The sequence below is a fragment of the Cariama cristata genome, unplaced genomic scaffold (genome assembly GCF_000690535.1).
Source record: "Cariama cristata isolate BGI_N322 unplaced genomic scaffold, ASM69053v1 scaffold6684, whole genome shotgun sequence".
Classification (NCBI taxonomy): Eukaryota; Metazoa; Chordata; class Aves; order Cariamiformes; family Cariamidae; genus Cariama; species Cariama cristata.
This window is the reverse complement of record NW_009614567.1, coordinates 39,237-59,385: the sequence shown is the minus strand read 5'-3', so window position 1 is coordinate 59,385 and position 20,149 is coordinate 39,237. Positions and strand designations below refer to the sequence as shown.

The window sequence follows — 20,149 nt, the reverse complement described above, 5'->3', positions numbered from 1 at the left end:
CCCCCCCCCCTCCCCAAACCCAACAATCTCAAATCCCCAACCTAAAACCCAATTTAATCAGTGTGGGAGACATTCTGCCTGCAGAGTGGTAGCCATGTTGGTAGCTTAAGGGTTAATCTCTTGTTGCTGTAATACCATTTGAGAGCAGCAGCTCAGTCTGCTTGTGTTAGCAAGATTAAAAGCAGGAGCTGCAGTGCCATTGTAAGCACTGAATGAGTGGGACTGTTGCAGATTGAACTGTAGCTGAATTTTGTCTTTTCTTCTTGCTTTCTTCACCAGCTCCTCCCCCCTTCGTTCCTACTCTCAAGTCTGATGATGACACCTCAAATTTTGATGAACCAGAGAAGAATTCGCGGGTTTTATCCTCTACGCGCCAGTTGAACCCAGCAGGCTTCTCGGGTGAAGATTTGCCGTTTGTGGGGTTTTCATTCATCAAGGCATTAGGGATCCTCAGATCAGAGTAAGTAGGAATTATTGCTTAGGTGGATAGGACCAGTGGAAAAATGCAAAGGTTTGTTACAATGAGGAATGGTGTATGTGGGAAAAGCTGTTTTAACTGGACTGTACTCTGCTTTAGGGAAGCTGCCAGATTCTGGCTTTATCTGTTGCTACTGTGGCTTGTGCATGTCCTACTGGTCTATGATTATTTCTGGGATGAGGGGGAGGGAAGGGAATGGAAAGATTGATTCTAAAACAGTTATTGCTAAAATTATTGTTCAAATACTTTGAATTAGTTGTTGCTGTTAACCAGGAAGCAGTAGGTGATTGCATTTCTGGTATTGCAGATCCCTGAAAGAGGGAGAATACTGAGGAGTTCTGAGATGGAAAAGGGGGGGGGTGTTATTTTTTTGGGTCAGAGAGTGGGCACCAAGTGCTGGGGATGTGTAAGGCTGAATCAGTGATCCGCAGAAATGGAGCTCCACTAACCTGGGAATGTGCAGTGATGGGTCAGTGAACAAGAGAAGGAGCTTCATGGCAGCTGACTGTGTGCTGTTGGGTCAAGTTAAATACGAAGACTGGACATTGCTGTATTGTGTGCTAAGAGACTGGAGATTCAGACGAAGTATGCAGGGTATGTGTGTGTGGAGGGAGGTAAAGATCTAGAAAAAGAAAACATACTTTCCGAGAGAATGGAGTCAGAAAAAGAAGAATATAAATAGTATGGTATAAACCATTTGGTGTGGTGGGTGGTTAGTTTCTGATGACAGAGCTATTGAAAAAGTATTAGTGCAGTATGTTAAGTTTAGAAGTCCTTACCTCAGTATCATGAGGCCTCTCAGAAATGCAATGGCTTTAGCTGGGTTAGTGACTCAATGCACTAAGGCACTGTGCTTTCATGTCAACTATCGTTCATTGCTGTTAGTTAGTTCCCTTAAGGGACTTCGTTGTCAATCTGTCTTAATCAAGTTTTCATTTTTTTTTGTCTTATTGGTTGTGATAGTTGCTCTGTGGTAAGTGTGTAACCAAATCTGGTGATACTGTTGACATCTTTGATATTGCCCACACCGTGAATCAAGGTTATATGATGGTTATGCCAGTAATAAAAAGGTAATCTTTGACTGTCCCTCCTCAGCAGAGTTGCTTCTATGACAAAAGAGGAAGGAAGAGAGAGGACATAAAACCCCAAAATTATTCTTTCTGTGAAATGATTTAATATTGTCAGCAGAATTAGAAAAATAGAATGTTACATCTGTAGATTCCTGGGATTAAAATCTATCTTGATTTAGAAGTGTGATAACTTACGGTGTTATCTCTTCTGCCTGAGGAACTGCAATCCATCTATCAAGGCTACATGGCCATTCATGTAACAGTCAGAAGAGGCTCAACAGTGACGATGTATATATGATAAAAATGTATATGTAATCAGGGCCCAGGACTAGAACTGAACAGGACCGTGAAGTAAAGTCTCAGGAACAGTGGTGTAACTGTGCTGGAGGTTGAAGGCTGAAAGGCAATATAGATACAGCAGGTTAGCAGGTTGATTGATATGCTTTATTTGTGGAGCTAGTACTGAAAATGCATATTGAAGTTATATTTGAATTTTGGTAATACATGAGAAGGGGTATAGCAAAAGAATAGAGAGATTAATGTGCTCTGGAGAAATTTTGACTGAAGTAAAATTTCTGCTTGGTGTGGCCTGTTTTTTTCTGAGCTGGAACAGAAAGACATCATGTACTTTATTTTCCCCTAAATAATTTTAATATAAGTAGATCTTAGTGGTTTCTTTTTTTGAATAAGAGCTTGATAAATGCACTTTGTTTTTAGCAGTAAATAGTTGCAAATTGTTCTAAGAAGGTGATTTTAATATGGCAAAGAGTGTATGGAGACTTGAAAATATCTGTATTTAAATAATGCAGTGACTAGTTTATTCTCAGTATCACTGCAACACCGGGTCATAAAGATAACTTCTTACTTATAGAATATTATAAGGTGTATGTTTTATTCGAGGAAATAAACCGCTGTTTCTGTCCACACTAGCTTGAATATCGAATTCTAGATGGGGAAGAGAAGAGTAAATGGGGGGTAGGCTTATCTGTTGTGAATTTTGGGATGTCTTCTTTGGAAGGTCCTAAGTCATCAAGTTTATTAGTCCAGAATTTTTCTTAAAACCTTTCCTCTGAAAGTCTAACCCGTGTGGTTGCTAAGTGATGCAGATCTGTTTTCCTGTGTCTGCAGCATGATAGCTCTAATGCCTCTAGTGCTGCTCACAGTTAGGCCAGGCAACTGCAGAGTGCCATTAACAAGATCCTTGAAACTTTCATTGCTTTTAATTTGAGGGCTGTCAAGCTATGAACTTTAGGGTTATACTCTTGCCCTTGTTCACTAGACAGTAAGAAGCCATAGCTAAGCTAGGAATTTCAAATGCTTCAGAGAAAAGGCAGTTAAAAAAATTCAGGCAAAGAAGGATAAAAGGAGTTCTCTTTCCCATTCTCCTCTTTCTTCCAAGCACTTAGGGTTAGAAGGGTTCACCTAAGTCACTTAGACCTGTTGCCAGAAATTATATAGTCGGTGTGTGGTTTAGAAGGGTACGTTGAATGAAAATGTCCCGTATGTTGCCCCATACCATGAGTTTTGGGAAGAATTTGTGACACTATAACAAACATAAGATTTAACAAAAGAGCAAAAGGCATGACAATAACATGTTGTAGGAAGCAATCAGGAGAAATCAAGGACATTGCTTATGTCATAGCTTCCTGTACTAGCAGTGTTTGTTAAATCTCCTACATGATTCTAAGAACTGGGATCAGGCTGCAGAGAAGGACCAGCAAATTCCTTCTCCCATCATGGTCTCTGAATTCTTAATACGGGGGAGAAATGCCTGCCTGACTGCAAGTCTGGCAACTGGTTTGGCTGCGAGCATGTGACTGTGGCAAGATAACAGGCAACTGAGAGTTTAATTCCATTAAAAGCCAGCCCCACCTTACTTCCTGTCCCTAACTGCAGCGGATCTCCAGTATTTAAAACAAGTGAGGAAACCCCTTAGATGCCAGAAATATGCATCAAGTGGTGAAAGAAAATTGTTCTTGTCCTTTGCAGGTGACTAGCAGAAGCCCTAAGGCATAAGATACAGAAGTGTTAAATCCAGGGCTAACCAAATATACCGACGTACCTTATAAAAATAAATACCTAATAAAATATATCAAAATACCTAATTAAAAACAAACAAAAAAAAACCTAATTAAAAAATAGTTTATGATGTAAATTTTTGCCTGCCTCTGTCCTCTCTTAGATGAGTAAGGAGCTAAAGGGACCCGAATACTTATGATCCAGAACTTAGGTTAATACAAAATACTTGTTAAACCAGAACGTAGAGGTATATTCACAGGCAAGACTGACTGTGGGACTAGTACCTAATCTCAGTTGCTGATGTAGGGTTTTATTTTTTTTAATTATCTGTCAGAATGTAATAATGTAATCCTAGTAATTCTTGAATTGTGGTCTGTGAGGCTTTGGTAGATAGTCCAAATCTTTTCTGTAGGTTCCTAAGAAGTGGTATTTTTCAAGAATTTATTTATTTATTTATTAATGAAAAAATTTGATATGGATTCATGGTTGTCATTATAAAATACTGAGAGTTAAAATGGGCCTTTCTTCCAAAAAGAAGGACTACTGATTTCTTCCAACAGTTTTTTGGATGCTGGTAAACTCTTTCGCCAAAGATAGATTAAAGAGGAAGCACAGGATGAGCATACCAAAAATATGCTTTGCTTCAGCTAGCTCTATTCACAGATTGATGGTATCACTGTTTGGTTTTGGTTAGTTTTTTTTTAGGCCTGAGCAAGCATTTACGAGGGGGTGGAAGGTACAGATGAGTATAATGCTAAAAAGAATAGAGCATGAGGGACGGGGGATGAGATTATAGGCATGTTGTGTGGGGGCCAGGATTAGGACAGATGGTGTCAATCGTTGTGAGAAGGAAGAAGCACAGGTGAGTTGGGGGCTTATGAGAGTGGAATAAAAGGACAAAGGAAGGTATGAGGTATGATGCACAAGAGAGGTTAAGATACGAGTTTCATGCCTCAGCATCATCTTATAGCTTTTCCTATACTAATACTTTTTTCTTCTTCATCTCAGCCACCTTGAGACTGGAGGAGCTTTTACACAACTAGCACCATTTCTGATAGTTCTGCTGGTTGAGGCTGTTGCTGATCTAGCTGTGAAATCACTAGATAGTCAGCTGTAAGTTAACTTGTTTTTCAGTCGTGTGGGCAGTGCTGCTTTTGAAAGTAAATTGGCACAGCTAGTGCTATCAGCACTTGGTACTAGAGACTTGACCTTTTTTTTTTTTTAATCTTTTATTACAGTTTTCTTGTTGATGTGTGCTGGTTACCTTTTGTTAATGTTTTTTTCACACTTCAGAGGAAACAGCAGAAACTGCTCTGTTGTGCTAAGAGAATTAATCCAGATGTAGCAGTTAATTGAATGAAATATTCTGAGATGGTACCAACCTGAATGATAGCTTTGCATCATGGCTTTTGATGTTGGATTGTATGTGTTTAATTTCTGAGATGATGCTGACTGAGGAAGAATATAAGTGCCCCAGCAATGTGGGTATTTTCTACCTTGTCATGCTGCGTTGAGAGCTTGTATCACCATGACAAGGCTTATTAGATTAGTCAGTATTCCGTTTCTTTTGATTTCCTCTGTCTGCCTCCTTTCTGATACTTTGAAGGTTGTATGGATGTTCATGAAGTTGTTCTAATATAATTTGTACACTGGAAAGAATTACTGAGAAAGGACGTCTCTTAAAAACTGTGTCCCCAGTGCTAACTGAAATCAGCTTCACTTGGGGATAAGATGTACTGTTCCCATGGCAGGAAAATCGTCGTGTCACCAGGACGTATATTTTTAAGGAATTTCTTCCTCCCTTCGGACAGGGATGAGGAAGACAGACTGTAGTTCTAGGTTGTAGCCTTCTCTTTCCTCACAAAAGTGACACCAGCCCTGAGGAGCAGCTCCCTCTACAGTCACCTAATGAAATTCAAACTTCGGGCAGCGTGACTCTCCTGTGCTCTGTCCCATCCCTTCGCTCCTGGCTGAACAACGTGTCTTTGCAGAGCTCTCTATCTTCTTGCCTGAATCTGTCCTGTTACGTCCTGGGTTGCGGTGCATATGGATGCTTTAAACTGGCTTGCTGAGAGACATTTTTGAAATGCAAAATGGTGCCTGTAATATTAGACTTTGATTCTTTTAATAGCAAATAAAATAAATAAGCAAAAGTAACAAATAAAATTAGCCCCTTCAGGGAGGTGAAACAGAAGCAGCAAATAAAACCAGGTCTGTGAGAACTGGCTATAGTTTTCTTAGGTAATGTCTCAGATTTGAAAAGAATAAAAGTTAAAAAGTGATGGCTAATGTTGAAACTATAATTAAAAAAAAAAAAATTGCTTTATCCAGTACAGTTCAGACCTGTAAAGCTATATTTTTATTATAAAAAGATTTTCAGACTTGTCTCAGTACACATTTGCAGCTATTTACATATATTTGAATAACATTTTAAAGCAGATTCCTTAGTGTCATTTTTAGTTAATGTGAGCTTTAATTTGTATTTTTAGACTGCTTTTCTCAACTATTCATTTTTAGCCTTGTTTGTACACCCAGCTGTTATGGGATTTAATATGCATCTTTCTCAGATGGTTGCCTCTTCTCTGTAGGAGTATAGACACGCTTTATAAATTGATTTTCAAATATGATAATTTGAGGGATCAGATTGATTGGACCAGGGCTAAAGGAATGCTTTACAAAAGCATTTGCTTTTGGCATTTGTTTTTTATTAAGTCCTGATCATATCTGTATTGTTGACATGCAGGAATCTTTCTTCTAAGTTTTTCTATATCAGGTTTCTGAAGAAATATTAATATTTCACCTTTCAAGGAAGAATCAGTGGATTTTTCTATGTTTGTTTGCTAATATCAAAACAGTGCTTCCTAATGACTGCTTAAGCTGGTGGTACTGAAGATCTGTTTTTGATACAGATATGTTGCTGCAGCATTTTCATAAAAATCCATGTGTCTTTTTTTTGTGCATATCTATTTGGACTAAAGAGTAGATTTTTCTCAGAAAATGGTGGTGATGGAATCAAACTTTCCTTGGTCTTAAGAAGAGACTGTGCTGCTGTGTGTGGGTGTATGGCTATATGCAGAGAGCTGCTCAAAGCTCTTTTCTCTCCATGGGGATAACTGGCTGCATACCAAACTGTGGCCAGGAGAAGCCGAAAGCAATGTGTGGGCAGGCTGTATGATCTTTTATTAGCACCTTCATTGTACTTCTGCATTTTCATCTATCAGTTAACACTGGTTCCATCATTAACTGCTTAAATATCTAGTTTGAATCATTTTATGCGAGGGAGAATATGATTTTTAAAATTATGTTTTGATGTGTGTACTTAATTTTTTGGTTGCAAATTACATATTTAAGACTGCAAAGCACTAAAAATATGCTCCAAAACATTAAGTGGCTTCCTATCCTTTTCTAGAATGAATTTAGACTACCAGAAATGGTAAGCTTCTTAAACATTGAGTCCCAATTAGACAGAAAGCTTAAGAACGTAAATACTTTCCCCAGGTTTCTGGAGTCAAATTGTTTTGAATAGTACAGTTAAGTTGTGTCTCACAAAAAAAATTACTTATAAGTGGAACTCTGAAGTTCTGCAGTGTGACTAATCATACTGATATTGATTGAGTTCATAGGGATCGTATGAATTGGGTTAGGAAATTTTCAGTTCAATTTTGATTCACAGAAGGTAACTAAGGATATTAAATTCTTCTTCCTGTGGTGCAGATTATGACATGGTAAAGTTTTTAGAGCTTTTATACTTTGATGATAATTTTGCAACCTGTTTAGAAGTAAAGTACAAAGTAAAAAGCAATAATCTGAAAATTTGTTATCTTTCCAAATGGTTACATTGACTTTATGCTTTGTTTTTATTACACTCATGAATCTGTACAAGTTATGCAAAAATCTTGCTGTGATTTATTGTTTTGCACTCTGACATGAAAGTCACTGATGGAAAATATTAATATTGTAACTAGAAGTACACATGGATTATTTAATACTGATATACTGTCATCAGGTTTTATAGTACGTTTGATCTGAAATGATAGCTGTTAGACTGTGATTGCTGCACCTTTCTTTTATCCTGACATAAGTAAGTACCCAATGACTTTACAAAGGCTACATAAATGCAGATTTCCGTACCTTTTGTCTATATTCATGTGTTCTTTGGCTTTGCTCTTTTAGATCTGTTTTTTCAAGTGTGGATTCTCCAGCCAAGGTCAGCTCCATGGAAAAGAAACTTCTTCTCAAGAGCAAAGAACTCCAAGACGCCCAGGACAAGTGTCACAAGGTATTTATTTATGCGATTGGCCATCTCCATTGCTCCAGGAATCTGCAACCACTGTATGTCCAGGGATCTGTCAGATGCTGCTGATCATCCAGACTTGCGGTGGGCAAAGTGCTTTTCCTTCAGTGAGGTGGCTTCCTGTCCAATACAAAGGGAGATGAATTTAGGCCATGCTGTTGCTGTAGATACTTTTATCTTAACAAAAAGCGCCTCTGGATTTTAAACAGTCCTTTTCTCAGCGTGACACAGATGACTGCTTCTTCCTGCAGGCCGTGCCTCTTCATCGTACGCACAATTACAACAGTACTGTTCTGAGGTTCTCTTCCTATTTCATCAGCTTCTACTTACATAACTGTTGTCACGTCACTCGTTGTGATGAACATCTTATAACAGTTGCTGTGCTCCGATAAAGGGAACCCGGTGGAGTCTTTTAAAACTTACTGCTTGTTTGAGACTTTTATGAGAGTTCGATTACTTTTCTCCCTGCTCTGTACTGGATTTGACCATTTCCTCCTGACAAGGAGATGGGGGGAAACCATCTTCTGGTCCAGCATGGATTTGGGATAAGGTTAAAGTGACCCATCTCTGCAAGTCAGGTGAAAAATGATTGTGTCTTCTTTGCTAACTGGGGTTCGAAGAATGACTGAATATGAACAAGCAGCTTGAATGAATGGGGTGACTTAGACTTACTACTTGTCCATAAGAAGAACTGTGCATTCCTGGAGCAGAGACAATGGTATCGGAATTTAAACACCATTTGGAGAAACATAGCTAGAAGTCTCTTGGAGACAAATTCCTTACAAACAGAGCTCTGAAAGTTGCAGTTAACAAAGTTTTTGAAGCCCGCTTTATAACCTCTTGATATTTATTGCAGATGGAGCAGGAAATGACGCGGTTGCACCGGAGAGTGTCAGAGGTGGAGGCTGTACTTAGCCAAAAGGAGGTGGAACTGAAAGCCTCTGAGACCCAGCGATCCCTCCTGGAGCAGGACCTGGCCACCTATATCACAGAATGCAGTGTGAGCCCTTACACCCAGTCCTTTCAGCTCTGAAGGCCTGAAATCTGGTGGTCTTTGCCTTTCTCTTCCATCATGGTTTCAGTGGGGTACTTGATGGAGAGAAAATAATATGTGAGAGGATGTCTGTTGAACATAGAACCCGGAATTGTTTGCAGGGGCTTGCTTGATAGTTTTGTTCAAACTTTGTTTCATGGTCATGTGCTTAGAACATACAGTAATAACTACTGCCCTCGTCTTGCTGAAACTATTTGTGATGTTTCCTACTGACTGCGCTAGAATGTGCTTGGGTTTGACTTCTTTCAGGTTTCTTAGCCAGAAGAGGATGGGGGCTAATCAGTACCTAGACAGAAATCTTCAAGGACAAATAAGAGGATTAGGAAACAATGGTGTAGCCTCCGTCTGTGGTATTCTTGAGTTCAGACTGATCCAGTTCCCCAGCGTCATGTCAGGGATGATGCTAGGACAGGTGCTATTTTTCAGGTAGAATGTAAAAATGAGGCCGTAAAACCATGTCTTCAGAGATCATTTGGCATTTTTCATGGGAACTGGAATGTCTGCCCAGTTGTCCTGGCAAGATTCCAGTGAGGATATTTTCATTCTGGTTAACAGTCTCTATAGCTTCTGTTGGATGTAATATTCTGTTTCCTTTCTTGTACCAAGAAAAGAAATCCAGATAATTCTTGGTTTCAGAGAATTGAAAAGCATTTCTGACAGTTCGTTTGTTGGGAGGCATATCTTAAAACAGGGCTGAGTGATTTTCCTATACCAAATGCTACTAGGTAAATAAATAAAATTCAGTTTGTATCTTTCTGTTGAAGAATAATACACAGTTGATAGGAGGACCACTGGTCTGTCAAAATTTGCAGGTAAGGCATGTGGTGAGATACAGAAGCAGCTCTTTTGTTCTTTGTAGAAGTTTAACAATGATTAAAGGTTTAACTCGCTTAACAGCAACAAGAAAAATGAACAGGCTTGTTAGTAACATGAAGTTGAAGGATTGTATCTGCGTTGTGAATTAATAGTGCTAGATAAAATATAGATAAATGCTGTCAATAATGGATGCCTTTTGTGATCTCTGTTTGATTTTTGTCTTTAAACCTGATGGGAGGAAGTAGAGATTTGAAGTAAGATTTAAGTGTAATAAACAGTGTTTGTAAAATGGTTTGCTTCTATCTGGATAGATAGCGCTGGCCATGAATTTCTTTAGGGTTCCATCATTGGTGCCTCGATTTTTTTTGATGTCTCACTGCAGCCAAGGAGACATTTGTATAGCTAAAGATCTTTATTATACAGCCATCTGAAAAACCAAAGACTATGTATTGAACATTTTGCTTTCTGCAGAGCTTAAAGCGAAGCCTGGAGCAGGCACGGATGGAGGTGTCTCAGGAAGATGATAAGGCACTACAGCTACTTCATGATATCAGAGAGCAAAGCCGAAAACTGCAAGAGATCAAAGAACAGGTATACCTGTTTCTTCGGGGAGCAGAGTGGCTACCCAGAAATAGGCAGTCTTGGCATATTCTAGCTGTGTTGTCAGAATTATGTTTTATGTTGGTAGGCTGTGATGACTCCCAGTCTGTGTGTTTTCACATTGTTTCTTAAACAAAATGGGAAGCAACAAAATTACACTTTTGTGTATATTGCAAGTAAGAACAAACTCCAAACTTCAAGTTTTTCTTTTTCTAGTCCTGAAAGTACTTTGTCTATAAAACCAGCTTAGGAGAAATTTGCAATGCTTTAGTAATAATCTGCATTAGAAATTAACTATCCATTTTAAATGGTCTAGCTATACAAATTTCACAAGTTAATGAATCTTCACCTGGGAGAGAACTGAGCTAGCCTTAGTTTTGTGTTAGTTTTTTTTTTTTTCTTCTTATCTGGCCATTTAAAATGCTTAATAGTCTTTCAATATAGAATCTGTGTTGCCTAACTGTTTTTTTCCTAATTTAATCTATTTGCAAAGTAGATGTTCATAGTTTTTTCTTCCACCAGAAGGATGTTGAAAATTCATTAATCCATACAGTTGTTCATAAGGAAAAAAAATGTCAAAATTAAATGAAAATATGGTGACATGTGTGGACATTTTTAGGATTTAAAATGGTCTGTAAGACAGAACCCATTCAGTTGTATGAATTAATAGCAATGTACTGTATTGAGAAAAAGCAATTGAAATTTGCTATGGCGTTCAAATGATTCTTTGCAATTATCTGTTGTTTTTCATCTTCAAAGCACTTTACAAACATTAACTGACTAATTTTGGAGTGTTTTAGACAAGGAAGCCCAGAAACCTTGGTAATAATTCTCCAGACATGACCAAGTCTTATGTAAATAGTAATGAAATGCAAAAACAACTCTCTGGATGTTTTAGGCCTCCATAGACTTCTACAGCATTCTTCTGGATGGTTGTTTTATGTAATACAAGGGATCTAAAGCTCATTACTCTGCGTTCTGGTGCCTTATTAGCAAAGTTGGTTTAAATATTGAAATGTGGAACATTTTTGGTGATGATATATATCAATAGATTCTTTTGCAGTACAGATGCATGTAACAGAGGAAAAATAATGCAAGTAATTTTTAATTAAATATTTTGTCCCAGAATCTCTTAATTTGACTTGTGAAGATTCATGATGACATAAAAATGCTGCTTAGGTCAACAAATGAATATGTAATATCCTGCAGACTTTCATATCTGGGGTGGTCTTCTGAGCTATCTGAAACCCATGTGCAAGAACATCACAACAAAATATGCAGAGTTTTTGCTGACTCATACCAGCAGGTGGATCTTAACCATTAAAGACTTGGATTGTTATTTTTAAGTCAGGGGGAACTGGGACGTGAGATGGAAGAGTCCCTTAGAGTTTTGCTGTTGAAACCCTGAAGCCTGAGAGAAAATGAGTAAAATTAACAACAAATCAGAATCTTCAAAACCCCATAATTAGACATTTGAAATTTTCAGGGCAAGACTGTGGGTTCAACTTAACCCCAGATACTTGAATAGTTTGGGGTGTGTTTGTGGTGGTTTGGTTGGTTTTTGTTTTTTTTTTGTTGTGGGGGGTTTTTTGTTTGGTTGTTTTTTTTTTAAACTAAACCTGTGTTCTGATCGTTACTTGATGAAGACCCATATGAATGGATGAACTTGCAACAAATCAGAATCTATATTTTTAAGAAAGGTCCACTCATTTGTATGTAGCTACCCTGATGTGATTTTCTTCAGATATATGCCCTGAGCTTTGCCTGTCCATTAATATGTGCTTAAGTACATCTTGATAGTTTTTAAGCTATGGCCAATGCATATGCAAGAGGTATTGCTCTGTTCCTCTGACCTGACCATGAGATTTATTCAAAGATAGTCTTGTGAATGTGAAGAAACAAGAAAAACTCAAATATTACTAATTATCTCCTCTTCTTCCTCCTTTTCTCCCTCCACATTCTCCTCCCTTCCCAAACACTCATTTTCACAGTGGCAACTGTAGTCATACCTGTAATTCTTTAGTCAAGTGTTTGTGTTTGCTAATATAAAAGCCAGCATTTTAGGGAGTTTTACATTACGATTTCTGAGCAGAACATGTATTCCTTCAAACCATTCTGCCTCTTTTATTCACAAATGTATTTGCATGAAACAAATATTTGAGTTAATGTATGCTCACTTATTGTACAAAGGCTCTAATTCTTTCCAGCAAGAAAGTAAGATCATCCATAGACAGACTAACTGGACAGAGTAGGTCCTCTGTCTGCCTTAAAAACTGGAGAACCAATTTGGGGATTACAAACCAAAGAGCCATTCTGTCATGCTCCCTGTAACAGAGAGTAAAGCAATCAGTTAAAGGCCCAGCCTCTTTAAATATCTGCATAAGCTCTCCGTGTTGCTAGAGAATCACAGGCTGACATTAGGGTCAGTGTTCATGCAATCACTTGTCTAACTAAAGACAGCTGGCTGGTTGGAAGGAGTGATGACAAACCTGATTTTGTCATGAGATAGTTACTCTTTTGAATATGGGGGTAGTCAGGCGTATTGTAAGATATTAAAATGGAAAGAAATATAGACTCCCCCACTGTCAGTCCTTCATAATCTTTTTTCTTAGCTCTTCATGTGCTTGTTTTCTACTTGTTCTCAGCTTCGTAAAAAATACTTGATTTTTGGTTTTGTGTTTTGTTGGGTTTGTTTGTTTGTTTAGAGTAATTTTATTAAATGTATACTTACAGGACTTAGTAAATGCTGAATAAACATAATGAAATTCTTTTTTGCCAGTGAAGGTATGAGAAGCAATCTCATGAGCTAGTTTCAGTTTGAGTACTTGGTCTCATTGAGATAGTCAATTCAAATGTTCTTTTCTTCTCCCACCTTTCCCATCCAAATGCCCTATCTTGTTGTTTCCTGCATGGAGAATCATTATTTCTATCTATACAGGCAAATATCTTCTATGGGCAGTGTGATTTTTAGGCAGTTTTTCTAAAATGTTTGATTTTAGGTTGTCTGCCATACAGGGCAATATGATCCTTTTTAACTCTGTCAAGAGGAAATAGCTGATGGCTAGAAGCCACCGTATGCTACCTCTCTGCTTCTCCTTTTTTCCTTTTACCCAAGCTGTGCTGATCTGTGGTAATTATCGTGTTATCAGCCTGAGAAAATATGTCTTGAGGGAACATCTGGACATTTAATAGACATCAAATCAAAGGCACGTTTCTCTTTCAGAAATTAGAAATGTAAGTAATTTTAATCATTTGAATGTGGATGTATGTATGTATTTCTGCAGTGAAGCCACTTTCAAAAAGTCAGTGTTTTGACTTTATGAGGTATTGACCTGAACATGTGAAAACTCAACCCAGAACACCGTGTACATGTCATTTTATTTAGCTCTTATTGTTTTATTTTGTACTTTACTTTTCTTCCACATATTCTTAAATGCGCCTCTTCCCTGCAGTCAGTATTCTGTGATCTGCTGCTCCAAGTGTTTCCCCTGTTGCCTCTAAAATGTAATACCTTTACCTTCCATTACAACTACAGGAATATCAAGCTCAAGTAGAAGAAATGAGGTTGATGATGAATCAATTAGAAGAGGATCTTATTTCAGCTCGCAGGCGTAGTGATCTTTATGAATCGGAGTTGAGAGAGTCCCGGCTGGCAGCGGAAGAATTCAAACGTAAAGCTACTGAATGTCACAACAAATTGCAAAAGGTAGTTTAGGCTTCATGGGAGAGGGGGCTGATGCTTGCTTGAATTTCTAGTGCTGTTTTACACACACACAAGTTGTGTGTGTCCTCTAAAGATTAGCGTGGTTTGTAGAAATAATACAAAATGTCTTTCAGTGGTACGCTTGAAATAATGTAATTTATACTTTATGTAACTGCTTGTGTTTAAATTGCATGAGGTGATGACTAGATTGAAGACCAACTTTTCCTGAGACTTTTATATATTTTATATTTAAGTTACAGGTTAAAGATCAAGGAAAAAATGAAGCAGGAGAGTTGTATTGCAAATTGGAGAAGGTATGCTACTTCAGTGTCCTGCTGTTTGCTTCCTCAGTCTTTCATATTATGCACAGAAACTAAGACTGCCTTTGGCTAGTCAATGGCATGCACAGCCTCACATCCCTCCCTATTTTATTTTTAGTTTTTTTACAAATCTTTTTCTTGATGTGATTCACCATTCTTTCTGAATTGATGTGAAGCTGTGTCTTATTATCCTGTTCTTAATGGATTGTGTTCAGAAGCTAGGCAAAGACAGGCCGTTATGTGTAATGTCAGTTTGGAGTTAGGTTAGTGATACATAAGGGTTTTCTTTATGAGTAAAGAATAGCAAATGAAAAATAAAAAGAATTCTGAGTATTCTCACACTGACAATGTACTTGCTGACCAAAATATGAAATCAACCAGAAGTTAGTATAAATGGGAGTAGTTTTGCCAAGGAGCAGTTTGATGTGTTGGAATTTATAGGAAGAAACAAAGATTTTTGGGAAATGAATTAAAATAAATACAGTATCATAAGTAGAGAGTATTTTTTTCCTTTCTTTTTTTAATGACACTCTTTTGCCCATCTTGTTATTTAACTGCAGATCAATACAGAGCAGCAGGCCAAAATCCAGGAGCTGCAGGAAAAGCTGACAAAGGTAATGTCTGAGTGGTGAAAGTGAATTTTCCACAAGATTTTCCAGTGAAACCTTAATGCAGAGGAGGGATGCACTTTGTTTTATCCTCAAAAATAGAATTAGTCATAGCATGGGGGATGATAAGGAAAAGGGGGTGGGAACTGGTATCTGAAATCATTGGTGCTCTCAGTATGCTTTCGGCTCTTGAGACATGTCAACATGTTTATTTTTACAAATGAAGCTGAGTCAGAACTGGAGTAGTGTAGAGAAACTCTAAAAGACCAGTTTGGGTATTCTGTATGGAATGCACTGGTCCCTTGCTTCTGAAGACAGGGTTCAGACATTTTTAGCTCACTAGTAAAATGCATGTTGGACTTGGTTTAGTCTCCCAGTATACTCTGTTTGAATTGCAAAATCCCTTTCCAGTTCAGTTATTTACAGTAAAGATGTTGAATGATAAGGAGACACAACAGAATTAAAATACCTTAGCACTGTGAGCTGAGGGAAGTACATAATATGTAATGTTTCCAGTTGTGGTCAGTCTGTCACTTAAGAAGGCACTGTAAGAAGAGTAGGGCAACTTCTCTTATTGGGATCTTTCAGCAGAAAAGAAAGGGGTTGTCATAATAATCCACTGAGAGAGCTTTTTGAACTTGCACCTGTTGAGAGAGGGCTTTTTCAAGGCTTAGAATCTAGAATATGAATACGAGGCCAAAACTATGTGGAAATAGTACTTCTAATATTTCAAAACAGTCATGTTTTAATCCCCTGTCCCCTGTTCTCCTTTCATTAATTCTAAGGAACTATCTGTAGACCGACAGGTTATTCTCCTAGTGTTTTAGTAAGAGTATTTTGTGCTTTCTTTTCAAGAACTTCAGCTGAATTTGGGTGTAGACTTTACTTTCAGCACATAGAGACAATTAGAAACTTGCACTACAGCAAGACAGACATGAAGATCTCCTGGATTTTCATTTTTTGTGAAACAGAGAAGAATTATGTGACAGAAGTTAGAATTTGGATTCCTGCACATGTTTGTAGGTTGTCTTTATTTTAGACTGCTAGGCCAAAGTTCTGCAGCAATTTTATTCAGAATGTTGACCATCTTGAGGTTATGAACTTTTCACATACCAAGTTTTTGTGTATATGTGTTTTTCTTGTAATATTTCTTTTGTTTTCCTTTGGACCTTTAGGCTGTGAAAGCTAGCTCAGAGGCAACTGAACTTCTTCAGAATATCCGTCAAGCAAAGGAGAGAGCTGAGAAGGAGTTAGAGAAACTGCAGAATCGGGAAGATTCTAATGAAAGCATGAAGAAGAAATTGCTTGAAGCGGAGGTGAGTGGACAATGTCTATCTAGAGTAAATTAGTTATCAGGATGTGTCTCAGTTTAGGAACCCTCATCTGGACAACTGTGAACAGCCTGTGTTCTTTTTAGTAACTGTTCATGAGAAAGAGATGTTAGACGTTAATCCATTTTTAATTAAAAAGCATATAATTCTTTGAAGAAAACTGAGAGGCTTTTGATTTTCAGTGAGGAGTCAATAAGGACATGTGGTTAGCGTAAGGGATTTGAGGCATCATGAGGATTTCAAATATAAAAGACAACCATATATTGACTACTTCAGCTGACTTTTTCTGGAAACTACTCATTGCTTTGTGATAATGCGGAGTTGGTTAGCCTAAATGGCAGTTAATAATTGCTCTACAGGAACGGCGCCATTCTCTGGAGAATCAAGTGAAGAGATTAGAGACTGTGGAACGAAGAGAAAACCGTCTAAAGGAAGATATTCAAACTAAATCTCAACAGATTCAACAGATGGCAGAAAAAATTCTGGTGAGCAGAGGTGAAAATGAAAGATAAAGGGTAAGAGTTTGTAAGAAAGGGGTAGGAAAGGAATGGAAGACATAGAATTGCATTGAATAAGGTGGAAATTGTTGAATAAAGGGATTTGTTTCTTGTACCAGTCATACTGGAGAAAGTATAAGCACTCAAATTCTGTTTGCACCATTAGTTACAAACTCACTCCTGTACCTTTAGTCTTAATACTACTTTAAAATTCTAGTTGTCTCAGTGGGTGCACTTTTAAGTCAACTTAGTAATATTTAAATTAATTACCTAACAATTGTTTCAGAAGTAAAACATTCTACTGCAACAATAAGAACATTGATACCTAGCTTTTAAACTAAATTGCAAAGGAAATTAGAGATCAGATCTACTTGAAATGCTTACATTTTGAAGCAGAGAGAAATTAGTCATCTAAACTGTTCGTCTCCAAAGATAATATTTGTCAGGAATCCATTTTCACCCACATACCTTCTCTGTTGGCAGTTTCTTGTTTCTCTCCTTGTTAAACCTATTAAATCTTTATAGTGAGTTGGTACATAAGTTTACAGTGAACTAAGCAGAGGGTGTTTCTACTACTTTTACTTCCCTGGGACAGGAAGCATAATTTTATAGTGGAATAATTAAATTAATTTTGCGTTTCTCATGAGTTCTCTTTCTGTGTTGCAAATATGACAAGGAAAAAAAGATTACATTTTATTGGTAGCAATCCTGAGCATAGACACACCTGAGGAAGGCCAAATGGAGATGTATAAATAACTGTATTTGGAGTCAACAGATGACCCATACTTGTTCTGTGTAATACCTGCATATGTAGACTTTAGCAACAGCACGCCTGAGTGCTTTAAAGAAAAGGTAGAATCAGTTCTTCAGTAGTACTGTTTCTTTCAAGTTGTTTTGGTAACATGAGTGCATGGTAAGTGGGAGACTATGGCTTTACTGGGCACAGAGCCAACTTTATGTTTAGAAATAGTGTAAAACTTCAAATTGTTTCATAAGCCTTGTGTATATATATGGGGATTGTTCGTTGATTTTGATTACGTTCTCTGTGGAGGAAAAACTGGAAGGGAATGCAGAAATATCGACTAACTGTTTTACACCATGGGATAGGTTTAGATCTTCTTATAGATAGTTTCCATGGAGTTCTGATAGAATGTTGGAGAGACACAAAAGTATTTTACAAAAAAGTCAAACAGATGTTGAAGAAATAGACCTACAGACTCTTTCCTAGTCCCTTGCAGCTCTAATCTGGGGGCACAGAGTAATAGCTTTCTTTTTTCTCCACTTCTATTCGTTCCCTCAAGTTGATCTCTGCAAACACTTTGACTTTGCCTGGTACAGAAAGTATGGAAAGGTAGGAAGGGAGCTGAAGATACAGAATTGCATAGAATAAAGTGAAAATTGTTGAATAAAGGCATTGGTTTCATGTACATCCATCTAGCAGTACCTGAGAAGTTCCAGCTGATCTGCCTGTAGAGAATTGAATAAGAAATAAGAAACAAGTTAGAGAAGATACATATTACTGCTTGAAAGTGTAGATCATTGCTATGATGCTAATAACAAAGTTAGCGCTGCATAGAGGATAGTAAGTGAGAACTGGAATGGTAAGAAATTACCTTTTTAAGCCCACACTGGCTGTTAAGTGCCACTGCAGAAACTGGTGAAGCCTCTGCTACAATATGAGCAGTCTGATGCTGGTAGCTTTGAAGCTGCTGCTGATCTAGTTGTCTGATTCTCTGCCAGGACCTGAAATGTGTGGGCTTCTGGGGGAGGTGAGTTGTCCTTCTTGTTGCTGGGAGACATATTTCAATTGCAAAAAGCAGCAATCTCCATTCCTTGCAGAAGTGTCGGGTACTAAGCACTGTAGATGACCTACTTTTGGTGAACCTCCTCTTTGATTCTCGCTTCTGGAAAAAGAGGTCTATTGCAATTGCTGGAGCAAAAAAGTCTTCGTATGTTTTCAAGATGAGGAAGATCAGAAAAGAGAATATGAAAAGAGCTAAAGTAGGAATATCACGAAGTTTTCCTGTGCTATGCAATAATGAAGGCAGACAGGAGACCTGGATGCATCCCAAAACCTGAACTTGTCTATGCAAGAGTCAACCCAGTGGCAGTGAATGACAGACCTGGATCTGCCTCTTGTTCTAAGGAAATTGTGAGAATGGCAAATGTGGCAATGAATGAGCATAAAGTTCTAAGCTCAACTCTTGCGAGGTGTTCTGTTGAAAGGTGATTATAGATATATCCTGAATATTATCGTGAGACAGCTGAAATAGCTAACTTTTCAGATACAAAGTTATTAAGTCATTACTGTGCATGGCTCAAACTATCTGATGTGAAGTAAAAAGGTTAAAAATATTCTGGTATGTTTTACCGTATATATTGCATCCTGCACTTTTCACTTTCCAAGCAATTTATAAATAGTTATTCTGACAACATTCATCTGAGGAATATAGCGAAAGAAATACTATTCCCACTCTATGAGTGTAGAATGAAATGCATAGACAGCAGTGCCCCATTATTGAGATCTTCTGTGAGAAAACAAGTGAGAGACCTCATTAAAAATAGATCTGAACTTCCTATGGTGCCAGTGCAGCTATAAAGTGTTTACAATGGCTTGTTTTCACAAAACATCCTTGGCCCATCTTTGGGAATATTTTAGTGGGAAATGGAGATTCTTACCATGGAAGTAGAAATCTTTGTCTTTAGCAGTATATCTGCTCTACAGTAGATGGGTCAGCAGCAATATGCAAAGCTTAAAACAGATAATGTGCAGCTCTCATAATCTTTTTTTTTACTATGACAGCCCTGGTCTTGGGATTTTTATAGTGTGAAGCGTTAAAAAAAGAGAATGAATGAATGTTTGATACCTGTGTAACATACACACACAGCACCTACTATTTCATTGTGTCTGAATATGAATCTCTGCTGCTTTTAGGAGCTGGAAGAAAAGCATCGTGAGGCTCAGATCGCAGCACAACATCTGGAGTTGCAGCTGAAACAGAAGGAACAATTCTATGAGGAAAAACTCAAAGTAAAAATACCTTTTTATCATCTTCTTACAAGCTTTTGTGGGTAGAACAAGTTCAGGGAAATACAATTGCCTTTAGGCTCTGATTGCTTTGTCTTATGAGTTCCCTTCTTGCTTACCACTGCTGAAATGTTCAGAGCGCTTAATGGAATCTGAGTAAGTTTTTCTTCTAGTCCATGCCATTGTACCTTATTTGTCTTTAGCACTGCATTAAAACAGAAGGCATTTGAAGCCAGAGCTATAGGAAGGCAGTTGTTGATTGTAATTTGACTATTGCTGACTAAATAATAGTTAACGCTATTGGATCTCACATCCTGAAAAAGCTTTCAGT

At 37.8% G+C, this 20,149-nt stretch overlaps 1 protein-coding gene across 2 annotated transcripts in view; it reads left to right on the top strand.

Moving 5' to 3' along the window:
* The window catches only part of CIT (citron rho-interacting serine/threonine kinase), a 71,176-nt gene that overhangs the window by 15,287 nt on the left and 35,740 nt on the right, over positions 1-20,149 (top strand). The window contains exons 9-18 of one of the 2 annotated variants that reach the window (XM_009699462.1): positions 280-460; positions 7,741-7,846; positions 8,718-8,861; positions 10,203-10,322; positions 13,867-14,037; positions 14,295-14,348; positions 14,915-14,968; positions 16,138-16,278; positions 16,653-16,778; positions 19,726-19,821. In XM_009699462.1, coding sequence (XP_009697764.1) covers positions 280-460; positions 7,741-7,846; positions 8,718-8,861; positions 10,203-10,322; positions 13,867-14,037; positions 14,295-14,348; positions 14,915-14,968; positions 16,138-16,278; positions 16,653-16,778; positions 19,726-19,821 — 1,193 coding nt within the window. The remainder of the gene's footprint in view (positions 1-279; positions 461-7,740; positions 7,847-8,717; positions 8,862-10,202; positions 10,323-13,866; positions 14,038-14,294; positions 14,349-14,914; positions 14,969-16,137; positions 16,279-16,652; positions 16,779-19,725; positions 19,822-20,149) is intronic. The other variant, XM_009699463.1, reaches the window with a different exon arrangement.